This window comes from Sorex fumeus, unplaced genomic scaffold, assembly GCF_029834395.1.
Source record: "Sorex fumeus unplaced genomic scaffold, SorFum_2.1 ptg000055l, whole genome shotgun sequence".
In the NCBI taxonomy this organism is placed as follows: domain Eukaryota; kingdom Metazoa; phylum Chordata; class Mammalia; order Eulipotyphla; family Soricidae; genus Sorex; species Sorex fumeus.
Window position 1 is genome coordinate 1,666,558 of NW_026606112.1, and position 19,018 is coordinate 1,685,575.

Consider the following 19,018-nt stretch of genomic DNA (forward strand, 5'->3'; position numbering starts at 1 on the left):
TTATTTGAAAGGTTATTTTTCTGGTTTGGTTTGGGTTTGGTTTTGGGGTCACATCCGGTGATGCTCAGGGGTTACTCCTGGCTCTGCACTCAGGAATTACTCCTGGTGGTGCTCAGGGGACCTCATGGGATATCAGGGACAAACCCGGATTGGTCATGTGCATACCCTACCCACTGTATGAGATACATATGAGATGCTAGGACCAGCTGCATGCAAGGCAAGCACCTAACCCACCGTTGTACTATCGTTCTGGTCCTGGGTTGGTTTTGTTTAAATAGATCAACTTTTAGATGAAAGTCTTTAAACAAACAAACAAACAAACAAAAAACACCTATCTTACAAACACTAAGGGATGCAAGGGATATGATTCAATGGTAAGGGCTTCGCACCTTGCAAACGTGAGGATAAGAATCTGCTCTCTGGCTTCACTAACTGCATTTACTAGTAACACAAGTGTGAACTCTGGCACACCTCAATCAAGTAGTGAGCACCATACCCAAACATACAGACCCCCAACATCAACAATAAAGGGAAAGGGGAAAAAAAGAAGGAAAAAAAAGCTCATTCCTCACCTGATTACAAGTATCTGATAAAGAGTGTATAGCTTCAGAGAACATACTTGCTGAACCCGTATATATCCAGGCTAGAAATTTAAAGAAGGCGTTTAACCCATTGCTAGAAGAAAAAAGACAACATTTTTTTAGTAGTAGGTATGGATAAAAATTTCATCAAAATGCTTAAATCAGCGTATAGACTTCATACTAGAGAATCTACTTGAAATAAATTAATGAGTATTCCTAGTTTTTTGGAACTTTGTTTTAAAATACAAATTTGAAAAATAAAGATTATGGTATCACTGCTCAAGGAGTTATAAGATATGTCAACAGATTAAGTGCTTTTTGAGAACTATTAGGAGGGCAGATGATATAAGAAATTATGTTTCTGGGGTTGGTAAAAGAAGATACACACTTTGATTTTTTCTATAGGCCCTGGCTTCTTTAACTGTGGGTCCCGACCCAGTAACTAAATGTGGGGCAGGGGTCATGAAAACTTCAGCAACAAAAAAAAAGTTTCTGAAGACTTTGACCAAAAGTTAATTCAAAATCAACTGCATAATGAATCTAAGGTGTTACTGGCTATGCTCCCCCATATGACATTTCTCAGGCAAAAAGGGGTCTCGAGAAAAGTTTAAAACACCCTGTAGGAGACCAATATGAAAATCAAGATTTTTAGGGGCCGGAGCGATAGTACAGAGGGTTACGGCATTTGCCTTGTATGCAGCTGACCTGGGTTCGATCCCCAGTACCCCATATGGTCCCCCAAGCACTGCCAGGAATAATTCCTGAGTGCAGAGTCAGGAGTAAACCCTGAGCATTACTGGGTGTGACCCCAAAAGCAAAAAATAAAAAATAAAACTAATAAAAATAGGGGCTGGAGCGATAGCACAGCGGGTAGGGTGTTTGCCTTGCAGGCAGCCGACCCAGGTTCGATTCCCAGCATCCCATATGGTCCCCCAAGCACTGTCAGGAGTAATTCCTGAGTGCATGAGCCAGGAATAACCCCTGTGCATCGCTGGGTGTGACCCAAAAAGAAAAAATAAATAAATAAATAAAAATAAAATCAAGACTTTGGACACAGTCTGTTTCTACAGGGCAGATGGATGCCAGCCAAGCACCTAGAGGATGAAAGGGACACACTAGAGGATGAAAGATGCTAAAGTGAGCATGGTCTGCTCTGTATAAGCTGATGGCTCAGATTCCAAAAGGAATGCTGGTAGAACGATACATCATAGAGATGCCTCCAGACCCCGAGCCAGGCTGTTTCATTCGGGGCAACCCGGAGTAGGGTGGGTGAGTTTCCCTCTCTGTCCCAAAGGAGCCAGTCCCTCCCAGCAACCAAAAGCCTCCAGAGCCCAATCACCACCATGCTCACGGCTGCTCTCCACATGCTCAGGCCGAGCACATATGGTTCAACCTTTAACAACATCTTACTAATCGATTATAGAACTAGTTCCTGGTTCCTGGGTTCCTGGGTGAAATACAATAATCTTCACACATTTTTCTCTAAAAAAATGTTTTTGGATAATTTTTAGTGGATTATTCATACTAAGCAATACAAAATAAATTATTTTGGTTCTGCTTTGGGAGCAGGACTTGGGGTTCAGGATAGAAATATTCGAAATATGGTGGTGGGTGGGAAGGTGTAATGGTGATGGAATTGGTGTTCAAATATTAAAAGCAATCAATTATTGTAAACAACTTTACAAATACACATATCAAGTCATATACAACTTGATCATGGCATTTTACATTTTTGCCCTGGGGCCCACACCTAGTGGTACTGTGCTCAGGGGTCACTTCCAGTGATGTTCAGAGCACCATGTGGTATCAGGTATCAAATCTAAAGCTCCCACATGCAAAGGATACACTCGAGCCCTTAAAGCAATGTTTTAAGCAAGTACTCTGAGATCTTAACCATATAAGAAAATACATCCAGCAAAAGAATAGATATGTGACCTCTTTCCCCAAAAACTATACTAGCAAAAACAAGGATTTATTCATACTTCCTCCTAAAAAATATAAGGTTCCAATTCTTCATCTAGATACATGTACTAAATGTATAAAGTCAAATATATACACATTAAAAATTAAAGTATTTCTATTTTAAAAGATTTATTTGTTCAGTACTCACATACAAATGGCAACCATTACCACTTTTCCTGGCCCCTTTAAAAAAACTGATGTTGGTCTGGAGCGTGGCTATTGGGAAAAAAAAAAAAAGAATCTTCTCTAAAACTTCCCATAAAACAATTTAAAACATTCAGAAGCAATTCTGACAGAAAGTATTTCTTCTATCCAAACCTTTCGATAACAAGACTTCCTTATTTCTTTGTGTCCAGATTGTTTTTTTAGATTTCGAAAATAAAGCAGCAATTAAGGTCAGCAAAGTAGCTCAAAGCGCTGAATCCAGGCCTTCATTAGGCAAAGTATGTGTTCAGCCCTTTGAGTTATCTTTCTGAACCACTAACTTTTTTCTATTCCTTTAAATAACTTCTAAACAAGGAATAGCATAAGATACTCTGAGCCCTGCCAGGAGTAATCCCTAAGCACAGATCAGGAGTAAGCCCTGTGTACCACCAGGTGTGGGCCAAAACAACAACAAAAAAGAGGTAGAAATAAAAAAATAAAGAAAACAGTGGATCTGAAAGATCTTAATTACACTAAAGACTCATTAACTGTCCCTCTTCTAATCTATGTTTACGGATTATAATTGTTACATATTTAAATAAAACTTACATCTTTAAATCAAAACTTTTTAATTTCAAAAAAGTTAAACAGAAACAGGCTAAAAATCAGTAAATTACCAAGTCTCTGGACTAGGATCTCAGACATGGTAGAATTTCACAATACATGGATGCTAGAATTTCACTTTGCAACCCCCATACAACATTATCAGAGAGATACCTTTACCTTAGTGTTTCCCAGGAAATCTGTATATTCTCTTAAGATTTTCTGGTTTCTAAATAGTCCTGTGAGAAAGGAATTTTATAACATATTTAATTTGTGAATATTCTTGTCATATACTTTATCCTACATTATTATGGGTTACCCTCTGCACTGCTCAGAGGCCCCAGGCCACTCCCAACACGCTCAGCCCTGTAGCTCCGTGCTCAGACCTCGTGGTGTGGTGCTCACAGTGCTTTGGCAGGTTACGTTGGTGGGGAGGACCTCAAGGGACACACCGGCAAAGCTAGAGATAAAACCACGGCCTCACATATGCTCACCTGTTCTCTATCACCTGAGCTATCTCACCAGCCACCTTAGATGATCACAACTGTTCTCTTTAAGGTCGTGTTAAAATATGCCCCACTAGCTACCACCACAAACACCAGATTACAGAGGCAAGGGGTGTAGTTCAAGAGGCAGAACACATATCTTACATGTATTAAGACCTAGGTTCCATTCCCAAAATAGCAAATGTCCTGCCCCCTACCCCCACCCCACATACACTCCACACCAGAGGTAGCCCTGTTCTGATCCCAGCACCCCAGCATGTGGGGAATATAAGAAATCTGAATTTGGAATGATAGTATAGCAGGTAAGTGTTTGACTTGCACACAGCAAACCAGGGTTTGATCCCCGGCACCACATCTGGTCCCCCCAAGCCTGCCAGGAGTAACCGCTGAGCAAAGGACTAGAACAAAATCCTGAGCAACAATGGCTATGGCTAAAATTAACTAATTAAAATGGAGCGCCAGGAGATAGTATGGAAGGTACGTGCCAACCCAAGTTTAATCCCCAACACTACATGAACACTACACTAAGTGTAATAGACAAGTGTGTCCCTGAGGGTCTCCAGCACTTTGGAGTGGCCATGGTGATCTGCAGAACAACATCCTTGGGACCTAGTCTTGAACTGCCAGCCCAGTTGGCTGAGTATTGCTGGGAGGGGCTCTCAGGCCACCTGAGCACGATTTGGGAAGATCCTCCCCATTGACCAAAATCTGAAGCAGGTTCTCAAAGGGATACACCATGTTCACAGCAGCATGATTCATAACTGCCAAGAAGTAGAAGTAACCAAAATATTCAAAATATTCATTCAAGATGAATGGAAAAACAATGTTAAATACATACAATGGAATTACTAACCTAAAGGAAGACAGTCCTGTCATGGATGAGCATGAAGCTAAATGAAATAAGTAAGAAAAACTAATAGGGGAGCTGGAGTATAGGGGTTAAGGTGTTTGCCTTGCCTGCTCCCAGCCCTGGTTTGATTCCTAGCAACACATCTGCCTGGTCCTTGAGCACCACCAGCAGTGAGACCTAGCAGAATTGAGAAAAGTCCCTGAGCCCTGCTAGGTGTATCCCCAACCACCACTGCCAAAGTAAGATAAATATTTATATGTGAGATATTACACATGTGTACTGAAATTCAAGTTCATAGGAACAAATAAGAATGGAGGTTACCAGTGGCTGGAGGTGTTGGGAGGGATGTTAAGAAATTGTTATTTATGGATATATTTTCAATTCTGCTGTATGAAAAAAAGGTTCTGGAGATGCATTTCATGACAATGTGAATATACCTAACACTTCTGAACGTCTTATGCATTCTGATCTCCCCTTTCCTTCCTAAAAGCAGGAGATAAAAGTCCCCATGTAAAACATATCAGCAAAGAAAAATTCCTATCCCCAAAGATAGGCATCAAGGCGGAGAGAATTTTGTATAAACATACCTTATCAAAGTTACTCTTGGTGGTGCTGTAGCTAAATGGTAGAGCACACACCTGGTACATGCAAAACCATGGATTTGATCTGTGACACCACACATATCCCCCAGCACTGCTGGTACCCCTGAGTACTGCTGGGTTTGAGCACCTGGGGTAAGACCTGCACGACCAAGACAAGCGTCTCTAGGAGCAGGCCCCAGCACTGTTCAGTGTGCCCTCCGTAAAATTTCTTTTAAAAAGAACTTTTATCTCCTTTGACTTTTCACCTCTTTTACTTACTTTTCCATAATTGCCTCTCTTTATTCAATCAAGATTAAAAAAAAAAGAAAAAAAAGTTTATGTAGGAAAAAAGTTTCCTTCTAAAAGCTAACATGTCTCATAAAAACTTCAATCCAAAAATCCGTATTTTTCTCCTGCTAATAGATTTTATGGCATTCAATTCTCAAACCTAGTCAGAGACCCTAAAAGGACAAAGCTAATATTTTCCCAACTGCAAATATTCATCTGTTAATGCTTAGAGTCAGTAATGAAATTCTGGATTTCCCATATTTGAAATTTCTTACAGGAAAGAATGACCAAGAACTAGAATCAGTATTTGACTAGGGTGGGTGGTGAGGGGCAACGACAGGTGTACAACTCCAAGAAGTGCTTAGAAGACCCAGGATCACTCCCAGCAATTCCGGGTCATTTGGGTCCTAGGTTCAATGCGTGGATTTGGTATAGCTCAGGCCCTGTGGTGGCAATACCAAGAGAACTGTACTGTACCAGGAACTGTCCTGGGTAGCTGGATGTACCTTAATCACCATACTATCTCTCTAGCTCCTAGTATGACTGTTTTTCCCTTTGGTTTGGGGCCACAATTGGTGGTACACAGGAGTCTATTTGTGGTGCCAGGGATTGACCAAGGTCAGCTCCGTGCAGGTAAGTGCCTTATCCACTGTACTATCTCTTGGCTACTCCTCCCCCTCCTCATATGATTTCAAGTAAGCATATTCCTTACTCAGAAAACATTTCTAGAAATCTACTAAGTTTGGTTCTTTTTTACATTTGCATTTTGGCACATCATCACATTGCATTAATTACTTTCCAAGTGAAGATTAAGTGTAAGCTCCAGTCAATGGCTTTTTAATGTGGAAGTTTCCTTGTGTCTGAAAAGTACTCTGAAAGTATAGGTTCTGGGGTTAGAGAACGCATCTGCTGCAAATTTCTTGTTTTAATTTTTAAGACAATGGAAGGGAATAAAGCCCATTTTACACATAGTATAAATAAGACTATAAAATTAAAGAAGAGTCAAAAAAAGAAACTAGCAAACACTGGTAATAGAATGGTTACCTTAGAAGGGAAGGAGGGGGAAGATGAGGAGGAGGCAGATTACGCTGAAGGAATTCATTTGAAATATGGTAGCTGAATTCACATGCTTTTCTGCAAGAACTATTCTATCACTTTTAGAACAAGTATAATCTTCCTATCAGGTAAGTTTTAATATTCATGTTATATACACAGAAACCACAAACCAGCTTCTTTTCCTGTCCTCGTCTTTAAAGTCATACAAGAAAACAAAATAATAATTCTGGGCCAGAAAGATAGTTTAAACATTAAAGTGCCTGCTGCGGACGTGGCTGTAGCCACAATCCTGGTTCAAATCCCTGCACTGGGTATGGTCCCCCAAGAACCACCAGGCACAGAACCAGGTGTGGCCCCTGAGCACTGAGTCAGATGTGGCCCATGAGCATTGCCAGAGATGCTCCCCACCTCAAAAAAAATTTTAATTCCTACAAAAGAATTGAATATCAAAATAGAAACTTATTTGTTAGAACCAACAGAGCCAAAACTAAAAGATATGAAACCGAAAGAGAATACACAGTTATCATAGGTACAGACCCACGGATGCAGCCTACATGCTGCTTCTCACATACTCAGCTTCAGTTTATTATACTCACTTTCTCGGTATTCTATTTCTGCTTCCTTACGCAGTTTTTTCTCTCTGGCAAGAGCTTCAAGACTTCCCCACACTTCCAAAGATCTGTGCACACAAACACAAAGCCAATTTTATCATTTTACTAAATCATATTTAAATCTAGATGTAATACACAGGAGAATCTTACAAAGAACAGATCTGTTTGGGAAAAGGATGATAATGAAGTTGTGGCATACACACATGATGGAATACTATGCAGCCACGAGAAGTGATAAAATTATGAGGTATGCTGCAACCTGGATGTTACTGGAGGATCTTACATTAAGTGAAGTAAGACAGAAGGACAAAACTACAGGATGTTCTCACTACTCTGTGGTTTATAAAAGAACCTGTCTAAGGAATAGAGGGTATCAAAGGTAGGCAAAACACTAGCTCTAGATAACAGAAAAAACAAACAAACAAAAAAAAACAACAACACCAACGAAGGAGAGAAAACAAGGAGTGGGCAATAAGAGACCTGGAAACAACAGAGGGACAAGGACCAGGGGCCTTGGGGTCTCTGTGGTACAGCAGTAAGGCATCTGTACATCACTAAACCACTAGACCAAACAAAGTAGAAAACTTGGGACCCAAACTACAATCATTAAGCTTAAAATTTATCTGTTAAGGTGCCAGGAGAGCGGATGGGAAGAACCTGAGGTCACTGGCAGAGGAATAAGGTCATGGGGTGATGGGATTAGAGCTGGAAACACTTTATAGCTGAAACCCTATTGTACGCATTTTGTAAATCATGGTGTTTAAAATAAAAATTATAAAGGAAAAAGAAAACTATAAGGTACTTAAAGAACTTTTCAAAATTAAATTTGTAATATAAACTCAATATCAAATGTCTTACAAATTATAGCTATTTTAGCTATGACATACTAGTAACTTTAAGTAATTAAGTTTGCAGATACAACATTCTGCTTTTAAAATAAGTTATTTTAAAAATCTTTTAATATATCTGCAATGTATTTTCATTAATCCCAATTTCAGATTGTACTAAAAAAAAACACCAACTGTGTTCTTACTTTGCTTCCACATCTGATCTCAAAAACACAGTGAAAGACTCAGTATCTTCATGAGGACTTCGTCGTCTGATTTTTCGAAGCTGATCTAGATCACTGAAGAAAAAGATTTGTTGGAGTATTCAGATAAACTTCAAATGGTTTATGTACTTAAGAAGAATGCTAAAGTCAGATAAGATTGATTCTGTTATGAAGATAACATTGATTCTCATCTTTAGAATACAGAAATATATAGTTTTTAAAGCAGTAGAAAGACTGCATTTGACACCAAAACTGGCCTAGAAACAAGGGAAAAAAATTCATAGAGCTCAATATACAAGCGATTAACATAATATGCAGAGATGCAATCCCTTATGGTGGATGTAATTCATACTCCGTGCAATGCAATATATAAAGGGGAGGGGGAGTAATGAAAAGAACATAAAGTATCAGTCTTCAATCAAAAAATTTGAAATTATTGCCAAAGCAATAGTACAGCGGGTAGGGTATTTGCCTTGCACGCATGACCCACCAGGGTTTGATTCCGAGCACCGCTACAGGTAATTCCTGAGTGCAGAGCCAGGAGTAACCCTTGAGCATCGCCAGGTATGACACAAAATGCAAAAAAAAAAACACTGAAATTAGGGAGCAGGCAGTTCAGGGGCTGGAGTGTATCCCTTACCAGCAGGAACTGCAGGTTTGGGCCCGTCACCACACTGCTCCCCAAATACTGCCCAGGCACCAGTGGCTGTAAGCCCATCACTGTTGGGGAGGGCCACCACAAAACTTGAAATTTACATCCATATTGTTTAAATTTTTGTTCAAATCCAAATTAATACTACATGGCAATACAGCCCAAAGGGACTTAAGAAACTCATGTTTTCTTTTGAACAAGTAACATGCTCTCTTTCTCTCCTTCGCATGCCTCTAAATTTCTTTTAATAGAACTATATTGCTTCACTGGGAAAAAAAAACACCCAAAGATAAAAATAGAGTATTGTGAAATTATGTTACTAAACTATTTTCCTTTTTCTTAAATTCTAAAAGGTTTAGATATAAACTTTCATCAAATAAATTGCTGAACAGCATTTATTTGAACACTGGTCTTCACAAGAAAATTCTGAAAAGGTACAGAAAAATTGAGAACAGGTACCAAAAAATATGTACTTGTTTATAATCTGTCACAAACTCACTGAACAAGGTGGGTCACTGACATCTTTACTGTGTCCCGGGACTATTATCTAGAGACAGCAAAATCTAAGTTATTTAATTCACAGATCCTTTCTAAAAGTTGAAATAAAAGACTCATCAAAGAAAAATAACACAAGAATCAGTAACAATACTATATTGTTTTGATATTTAAATTATAAAATTGATTACAGAAATCCTTATTTCTATATATTTTTGATACTAAACCACAGAACGCATGACTATAAAGAGGAGGACAAAAAGGCTGACTTCTGATCACTCTGAAAAGTTAAGTAATTTTCCACACAAATACTGCTTCCCTAGTAACACAAAAAGGAAAACCTTTAATATATAAAATATATAATTTAAATCTGATTATAAGAATTTATAACAAAAGATAACGGAAAATAATGTATGCCTAAAAGAAACAACAGTCTATGCACATAAAGATAAATAAATGTATTCAACTCTGCTAGTTAAAATTTTTTTCACTGTCACTATCACTGTCATCCCGTTGATCATCGATTTCCTCGAGCAGGCACCAGTAATGTCTCCATTCGTCCTAGCCCTGAGATTTTAGCAAGTGCCACATTGGAGGCTCTTTCAGGGTCAGGGGAATGAGACCCATCATCGTTAGTGGGTTTTGGCCTGTTGAATATGCCATGGTGTGGGGAGCTTGCCAGACTCTGCCCTGTGGGCAGAATACTCTCGGTAGCCTGCTGGGTTCTCTGAGAGTGAGAACTAGTCAATAAGAGGTCTTCTGGGAACTTGGTTTTATAGTCTTTGGATCTTGGCCCTTGATGGGATTACCAGCACCGGGGGCAGTTAGTGGGTGAAACTGTCGAGTTACTAGAAGATGGGGGATCTGGGTGGAGGAGGCCCAGTCCCATTCCGAGCATCCTTGGAGACCTCAGCCCCAGGTCCCGCACACCTGGGTTCCTCCGCCGGTTCCTTCATGTGTGAGGTTTGTCTGAGCATGTGGAGAGTGGTCTTGGCATGGCTGTGGCTGGATTCCAGAGGTCTTCAGCTGCTGGGGCTCTGCTCGGGGCAGGGAGGGAAACTCAACCCACCCCCCTCCAAGGGACCCCGGTGAGAACAGCCAGGCGCAGGGGCAGGAGACTCTGCTAGTAACAAATCTCACAATGGAGACGTTGCTGGTGCCTGCTTGAGCAAATCGATGAAAATTGTTTTAAAAAGTAAAAACAGTCTAATCTGAAAATATTACTATTAATTCTATTACATGTAACATAGCAACCAAACAAATTCCTGTATAACACAGAGGTTCTTGAAGAACTTGTCTTTTATTAATTTAAAGGTTCAGAAAAATTAAAATTGTTCATGTCACAGCAAAATTCAGTTTCATAAGATAACGATGTTGACATTTATTTCACTGAGCAAAAATATTTTCTCAGGCTAAGAAAGAGGCATGGGAAAGGTTTTACATGATTAATAGCATGTAACATGCTAAGAAATAAGTGGTTGTTCAGACAAATCGAATGACCACATTAAAAAATAAAAGTCCATACCTGGATTTAAGGCAGAACTCATTCATTGCTCTGACTCCAGTGATGAAATTATTCTTAGTATACTTTGGTCCATATTCCCTCTTCTTAAGGACTGCTTTGACTAAATTTAAAAATATAAAGAATATATAAAAATAGTTAGTGATGGTCTGGAAGATAGCTATAAGGGCCGGAGGGCATGCTTGACATGATAGAATCCTGGGTTTGGTCCCCAGCACCATATGGTCCCTGAGCACAGCTGGGAAAAGGCCCCCAACACTGGCAGATGAGGTCCAAAAATCAGTAAATAAAACCAAACAGGTATTATATACAATGAACATCACATTGAAGGATGAATATATTCTGAGGGTTGCAAACGCCACACATTACTGATATTTTTCTTCATGCTGCATCAGGAAAAATAAATAAATAAAGTTCTCTGTGCAGAAAATTATGTTTGCAGCCATTTAACTTTTGGTTCCACATTCCGTATGTTAACTGACATCAAAATGCCTGATGGACACCTTGCTTGTACGGTTATTACTGGTCTGTCTAAACTGTTCAAATACAATTTAAATTCCTTATATAAGGGGTAAGAGATAGCTCAAAAGGTCAGAGTACAAGCACTGCACGCTGAAGTCCCATATTTGGTTCGTGAGCACCAAGCTGGGAGTAGCCTGTGAGTACCACCATGTGTGGCCCCAAAACCAAAATAATTAAAAATTAAAAACAAATAAATGTAGTTCCAGAGTGACAGTACAACAGGTGTGGTGCTTGCCTGCTTGCCTGCGGCCAACCTTGGTTCAATCCCCAGAGCTACATTTCATTACCTGAGTCCTCCAGGAGTGATCCCTGAGCACAGAGCCAGGAAGGAGGCCGGAGTACTACTATAAAGCAGTAGAGCACTTGCCCTGCACTGTGTGAGGCCCTGGGCTCAATTTCCAGGATTACCAAAATAAATAAAAAGATGTTTTTGCTTCCTCTGTTTTTTAGTACTTAAAATTATTGAATCACTGTAAGATAGACCCTTACAAAGCCGTTCATGATTAGGTTTCAGTCATACAAGTCACAGAGTATCCAACACCCATCCCTCCACCAGTGTACACTTCCCAGCACCAGTATCCCACCTCCCATTCCACCCCCCACCAGCCTGTCTCTATGGCAGGTGCTTTTCTATTCTCTCTCCCTCCCCTCTCCCTCCTCCTTGCCCTCTCCTTCTCTCTCACTCTCACTTTTAGGCACTGTGGTTTGCAAAACAGATACTGAAAGGTTATCAGGTATATCCCTTTGCCTACTTTTAACACTCAGTTCTTGTCCAGCGTGATCATTTCCAGCTACTATTCACACCGATCCCTTCTCTATCTTATCTACTCTCTGCCCCACATACACTGAGGTTGACGTTTAGTACTTTAAAGCAGCAAGAAACCCTTGCCAGCCTCAGCGATGATGGCGAATGCTATCACAACATTACTCTTAATTAAGGTTGGATACTGTATATCATCTTCAAATCTATACTAAAAAAACACCTGTTCATTAAGAAAGAATGCTCGGGGCCAGAGTGATAGCACAGCGGGGAGAGCGTTTGCCTTGCACACGGCCAACTGGGTTCAATCCCCAGCATCCCATATGGTCCCCCTGAGCCCCGCCAGGAGTAATTCCTGAGTGCAGAACCAGGAGTAACCCTGAGCATCACTGGGTGTGACCCAAAAAGAAAAAAAAAAAGAATGCTCAGAGAAGTAAATTTCCCATGGCCATGCAGTGAATGGTGCTAAACCATAAATGGAATTCGGCCTGCTCCCCCAAAGCACAAACTTCAGTATTCCTAATTACAGGCACATAGAGTGGCTCATAGTCCTCACCCTGTGGAACTCACTACTTTGGAGAGGGAAACCATATGCTTCTATAAGGATCTGCAAATGGGAATTCATATCCCTCAGCTGCTCCTAGGAAGCAATAATGCCCAATGTCTGCCTGAATTTTAATATTCAGAATAACTGTAGCTGCAGCTGGAAGATGATTTTTTTTCCTTTTCTTATCATATTACTTTTCTAAAACTGATAAAGCAATCAATGGTTTATGTCATCTATAATTATTTTGGGCTTAAAAAAATAATTACTGTAAAATTTGTGATTCAACTTCAAAGTAAAAATTCAGACTAAACCCTAAACTATATAAACATGCAGTGTGTCTACTGCTGTATACGTAATGCTGATGACCGAATCTAGGGCATCATACATGCAAGGCATGTGCTCTACCATTGATCCGTATCTACCATGGCCCCTCAGTATATTTAAGTAAAAGTAAATATGAGCTATACTTTCAATAATACAATCATAAAGAGCGCTACATAAACTAAGTATACATATACATATATCATTCAAAAGACCATTATTACAAAACATAAATAAAATATACTTACCTCTTACTTGGAGAGGGTCCTTCTTCAAAAGTGGAGCTTTGAGCTCGTCACCTATATTTTCTGCTACAAAGGAATTTTTAAAATGTTAACATTGAGCCCTTACTTTCATACAGACCTAAAAAATTATCATCAGCTAACAATGTAGCAATATATAGAGGATAGTACATCCATCCCCTGCCAGTGAGAATACCATACAGACAAAAACTGAAAACAGCCAGTGTTGGCAGAAATGTGGTAAAAAAGAAACTCTCGTTCGCTGTATATGGGAATGTCATCTGGTTCAACCTCAATGGAAAACAGTGGTGAAACTTCTCCAAAAAATAAGAAGGGAGTTTCCATATGAACCAAATGATACCACTTCTTGATACCTGCCCCAAGAATACAAAAACATAAGTTTGAAAATATATATATGCATACGTAGTTCACTGCAGCACTAATTACAATAGTCAGGACACGGAAACCCAAATGTCCAATGACTGAGCAATGGATAAAGAATTGTGGTAGATATACACAATGGGGGCTGGAGCGATAGCACAGTGGTAGGGCGTTTGCCTTGCAAGTGGCCAACATGGCCAATCTGAGCTCGATTCCTCCGCCCCTCTCGGAGAGCCCGGCAAGCTACCGAGAGTATCTTGTCCGCATGGCAAAGCCTGGCAAGCTACCAGTGATGTATTCAATATGCCAAACACAGTAACAATTGTCACAATAGAGATGTTACTGGGCCCGCTCGAGCAAATCGATGAACAATGGGAGGGCAGTGACAGTGACAGATACACAATGGAGTATTACACAGCTTTAAAAAAAGATGAATTCGTTTTCCTGAAATTTGAAAGCAACTGGAGAGTATCATGCTAAGTGAAATAAGATAGAGGAATGGGAACAGTACCAGATGACCCTATTCATCAGTGGTGTAAGGTAGAGGAATGGGAACAATACCAGATGACCCTAACTCATCAGTGGCATACGGAGAAACAAAATAATAGATAAGATCAAATAATCACAAGCCCCTGGACTAAGATTACAAAACTGAGATTCCCAAGCAAGGAGCAGGAGGAGGAATAAAAGAGGCAAAATAGAAGTGACAGGAGGTCAGTGGGAGAGGGTCTCAGGCAAGCAGGTGGTGGCAAAAGTTTAGTAGCTTACTAATTAAAAACATAAAAGTTAGCGCTACTTGAGGCCAGAGGGATAGTACAGCAAGTAGGGTGCTTGTCTTGCACGCATTTGACCCAGGTTTAATCCCTGGTATCCCATATGGTCCCCTAAGCACCACCAGGAGTAATTCCTGAGTCAGAGCAAGGACTAACTCCTGAGCATCACCAGGTATGACTCAAAAATTAAATCAAGGGGGGAGGGGACGTTTCATATTACCTAAACTAAATATTTTTTTAAAATTAAGATAGGTTTATCATAGATCAAGTTAGCTCTATCCTATGAATGCATAAATAAGAAAACAGAAAAGCTATTACTTTCTCTCATTAACAAATTAAAGCTATAAAAATCATTTCAGAAGTCAAAGAAGAAGAATTTTATAAAATCTAATTAATCATGTAACTTTCAAACACTTTTAAAAAATTAAAACAAAAGGCATTTCCGTAAAGGGTAAAACAAATACATAACAAGTACTGCATTCATGGTGAAGCATAAGATGATTTCTCTAAACAAAGGAAAAACAAGCGCACACATTATTGATTTCTCCACTTAAAATTATTATATACTATACAGTGAAGAAAGGATGCTCATTAAACGATTACTGAAACAACAGTAGCAGCAGCACTGCAGCACTGTCCTCCCGGTTGTTCATCGATTTGCTCGAGCAGGCACCAGTAACATCTCCATTGTGAGACTTGTTACTGTTTTTGGCATATCAAATATGCCACAGGGAGCCTGCCAGGCTCTGCAGTGTGGGCAGGATACTCTCAGTAGCTTGCCGGGCTCTCCAAGAGGGCAGAGGAATCGAACCTGGGGAAACAACAGTACTCTCCAAAAATTAAAAAGTAAAAAAGAAAAGTAAATAAATAGAAACTGGAGGCTACCTTACAACACAATCGTTCTAGGAAAATCAATGACTTAAATGTTAAGGTGTGTACATGCCTCACAGATGACAATACAGAATATTTTTATGTTGCCTCTTTCTTTCCCTCTTTCCTTTCTTCCTTCCTTCTTTACATGCCAGGGATCAAACCCAGAGCTTCCCACATGTAAGGCAAGTGCTCTATGGCTAAGTTATATCCCCAGGCCAAGAAAAACATTTCTTAAATCAGACGTAAACAGTATAAGGAAAAATGGGATAAATTCTGCCAAATTAATTTCTGGAACATTTTTTCCACCAAAAGATCCTATTAAAATAAAGGGGGAAAGTAAAATTTCATCAACAATAGAATCAACAAAGTATCAATAAAATTTAATAGCACAGAGGTAGGGCATTTGCCTTGCACGCAACAAACCTGGCTGAGCCGGGTTCGATTCCTCCACCCCTCTCGGAGAGCCCGTCAAGCTACCCAGAGTATCTTGCCCACACGGCAAAGCCTGGCAAGCTACCCATGACGTATTCAATATGCCAAACACAGTAACAAGTCTCAAAATGGAGACGTTACTGGGCCTGCTCAAGCAAATCAATGAACAACAGGAGGACAGTATTTGTTTGTTTGTTGTAATAAGAAAAACAACACACTAAAAAAAAACAAGGAAGAAAACACTTCCTTAAAAGAAGAAATATAAATATCCAACAAACATAATGACTGTCTCACTATGAACAAGATCCAAATGAAACCAAAGGACATCATTTTACAATTATCAGATTTGGAGAAATGAAAATATTATCTTGGGAAACAAGTTGGCATTATCTAACATAGCTGAATACAAGCATAATTTATGACCAAGTAAAATACTTCCAGGGCAGTGTACTTGGTTTACAGAAATTTGTACAAGGACACAATGAGAGGTATATCAATGTTCAGAGCAGAAATATGATCTGTTGTTTCAACTAGAAAATCAAATATCCTTAAGAGATAAATATCCCGTTATATTTAGACAACACTTCATGCAGCAATGAATAATAATAAACTTAATAATGGTCTCTTTCGGTCCTTACTGTATGCAAGCAATATTCCTGAGTACTTTACATGAATCGATTCTTTTAAATCATAACAACAACTATTAAAGATACACGCCACAATTATCTCCATGAAACTTAATGAACTAGACACATTTACCATTAGGATAAATCTTAGCAACAAAATTTAATGAAAAAAGTATATCACAAAAGAAAAAAGACAATATACTACCATAAAAAAGCATACGCTAGAGAGAGATTTATACAAATGTCTACATCCAATTGTTTTTCCCCCCTTTAATTAAGAGACCAAAAAAATAAAATTCAGAATAGTCATATATATAAGAGTTTATTAATATTTGAGGCCTGGGAGACAGCTCAAAGGGCTGTCTTGCATAACCAAGGTGCCTGAGTTTGATCCCTGGCATGGCATATCTCATTCCAGGTAAGGCTTTGGTCATTCCCAGCCCCAAAGGGATGAGGAGCAGTGCCTCATAGGGTGTATGCTCACAGAACCATCAGGCCACACCATTACTGAAAGCTGTAAAAACAATTCTATTCAGTTAAAAACTAGTTTTTAGCAATAGAAATTAAATAATCAAATAATTATTATGATTTATTTTTTTGGTCTAAACATAGCAAGCAGAAGCTAAAGCATCTTTATAGGCCCTATGTATCAATTTCTTAATGGTTTTCTTTGGGGGAACAGAGGAAAAGACAGAAAAAAAGGAAAAGCAGTGCAGTGGAATAATTGGCTTTTAATATTCACCCAATGTCGGAACAACTAAAATCTTGTCCTAAGTTTAAGAGACAGCCCTTTTCTCCACAGTGATCAAAGCCATTCAACCAAATCAAACAAAATGAGCAGCTCCAAGAATGGTATTTCTGGATAATTTTCTTACTAAAACCTGTCTAGGTGTTACTAATTATACAATGTTAAGAATCATAGAAAAGAAATACTCATAATTGACTCAAGCTCAGGTATGAATACTCATTTTACAAACCACCATCTGAATTAAACTCACATGGTCTCTCTGGAGTAGAATCTTTATGATTCCAGCAAGTAACCAGATATTCTACTCATGACTACCTCTAAACATTTTCTTTAAAGCTCACGCCCTGGCTGCTTGCCACACATCTGCTGTCATTAACAAAATTAAAACTAATTTTACTAAAATTTAAAACATCTGAATGCTCCTTAAAAACTTAAGGATTCTTTAGTAAGTCTCTGCCTCTTAATGAGCTATTCCTGACTTGATCGTGTGATTTGAATTATTCAAAAGTTGATCTCAAATCCTTAAATGCACAAATTATCTTTCAATCAAGCAATTACTTGCTTGTCTCACTGATGGCTAACAAGGTCTAATATGGCCAACCAAATGCTGAAAAATGGAGCCCAGATAAAAATTTTAAAATAATATATTTCTAGTACAAGAAAATAAACTAACATCTTTATTCCGGCCAGCAGAAAGAAAAACTACTTGATTTTTCACTTTAAGCGCTTCTATATTAGAACCACCATTAAATGTATTTGTCTGAGCCTATGTTCACCACAGAAAAAACATTACCAGGTATTTTCACTCTTAACTGCATTCCTTTATTATCTGTTTCTTCTCCCATTCTATGATCTGATAAATGTTTATCTCTGGAACTTAGGGACTTAGGGACTTAGTAGTTCTCCATTCCTTCATCCTCTATACCAAACTTCCAACGTTTACTCCAGTAGTTCTCTATCACTACATGGAAAAGAAAAAAAGAATGGCTCGAACTGCACAGGAAGGCGAAAGTGAGGATGGGACGCAGGGAAAAGAATGAAAACTTCACAAAATAGATTTCCCAAGAAATCTGTACCATTGTCCCAGGAAAAACAGTCATTGAAAGGAAATACTATCATGAAGTTTTTATTCTTCAGATACACTCTTGTAGTATCCTATCCGCTTGGAATTTGCTTGCCCTCAAAGCTGCTGTTCCTCATCCACATGCCCCTTACTCACGAGATTAATTAAACAGGAAACATATGACATAAAGGTTTAACACATTGACATGGGTACTGCCATTTGTGTTGTTTAAACCACATTCAAGGAGAGCAACACGCCACAAAGATGCCTCTGGATCCCAGGCTGTCTCATCCAGAGAGGGGTAGAGGAGGTGCCCCACCTGCCCCAATAGGCCTCACAAATCTCTCAGCAGAGAGCAACATGCTGCAGAGATGCCTCCGGACCCCGAAGTCACATCCAGTTTAAAAAAAAATTTAATTAACCTCAGGCATATCCCTGTATTTAAAATTTTTAAATTCCTGGAGCCCACAGCTTTGTGACATCGCATACTCTAATCCACTGACGCACCAAGGCAAGAGCTAATGGCTCCAGGGTGAAATAAACAATCTTCACACACTTTCCTCTAAGGAAACTTTTTTGGATTATTTGGGCTGGAGGGATAGCACAGCGGTAGGGCGTTTGCCTTGCACGCAGCCAACATGGCCAACCCGAGTTCGATTCCTCCGCCCCTCTCGGAGAGCCCGGCAAGCTACCGAGAGTATCTCGCCCGCAGGGCAGAGCCTGGCAAGCTCCCCGTGACATATTCCATATGCAAGACACAGTAACAACAACGTATCCAATGGAGACGTTACTGGGCCCGCTCGAGCAAATCGGCGAACAACAGGAGGG

The 19,018-nt window shown here is 39.5% G+C and overlaps 1 protein-coding gene across 1 annotated transcript in view; it reads right to left on the minus strand.

Annotated features, from left to right (window-relative positions):
* Positions 1-19,018, minus strand: part of SLC30A9 (solute carrier family 30 member 9) — a 68,788-nt gene that overhangs the window by 38,158 nt on the left and 11,612 nt on the right. The window contains exons 3-9 of the mRNA XM_056125539.1: positions 13,301-13,363; positions 10,906-11,005; positions 8,216-8,308; positions 7,168-7,250; positions 3,471-3,529; positions 2,692-2,759; positions 573-675 (exon numbers count right to left, since the gene is read on the minus strand). Of these exons, the coding sequence (XP_055981514.1) occupies positions 573-675; positions 2,692-2,759; positions 3,471-3,529; positions 7,168-7,250; positions 8,216-8,308; positions 10,906-11,005; positions 13,301-13,363 (569 nt within the window). The remainder of the gene's footprint in view (positions 1-572; positions 676-2,691; positions 2,760-3,470; positions 3,530-7,167; positions 7,251-8,215; positions 8,309-10,905; positions 11,006-13,300; positions 13,364-19,018) is intronic.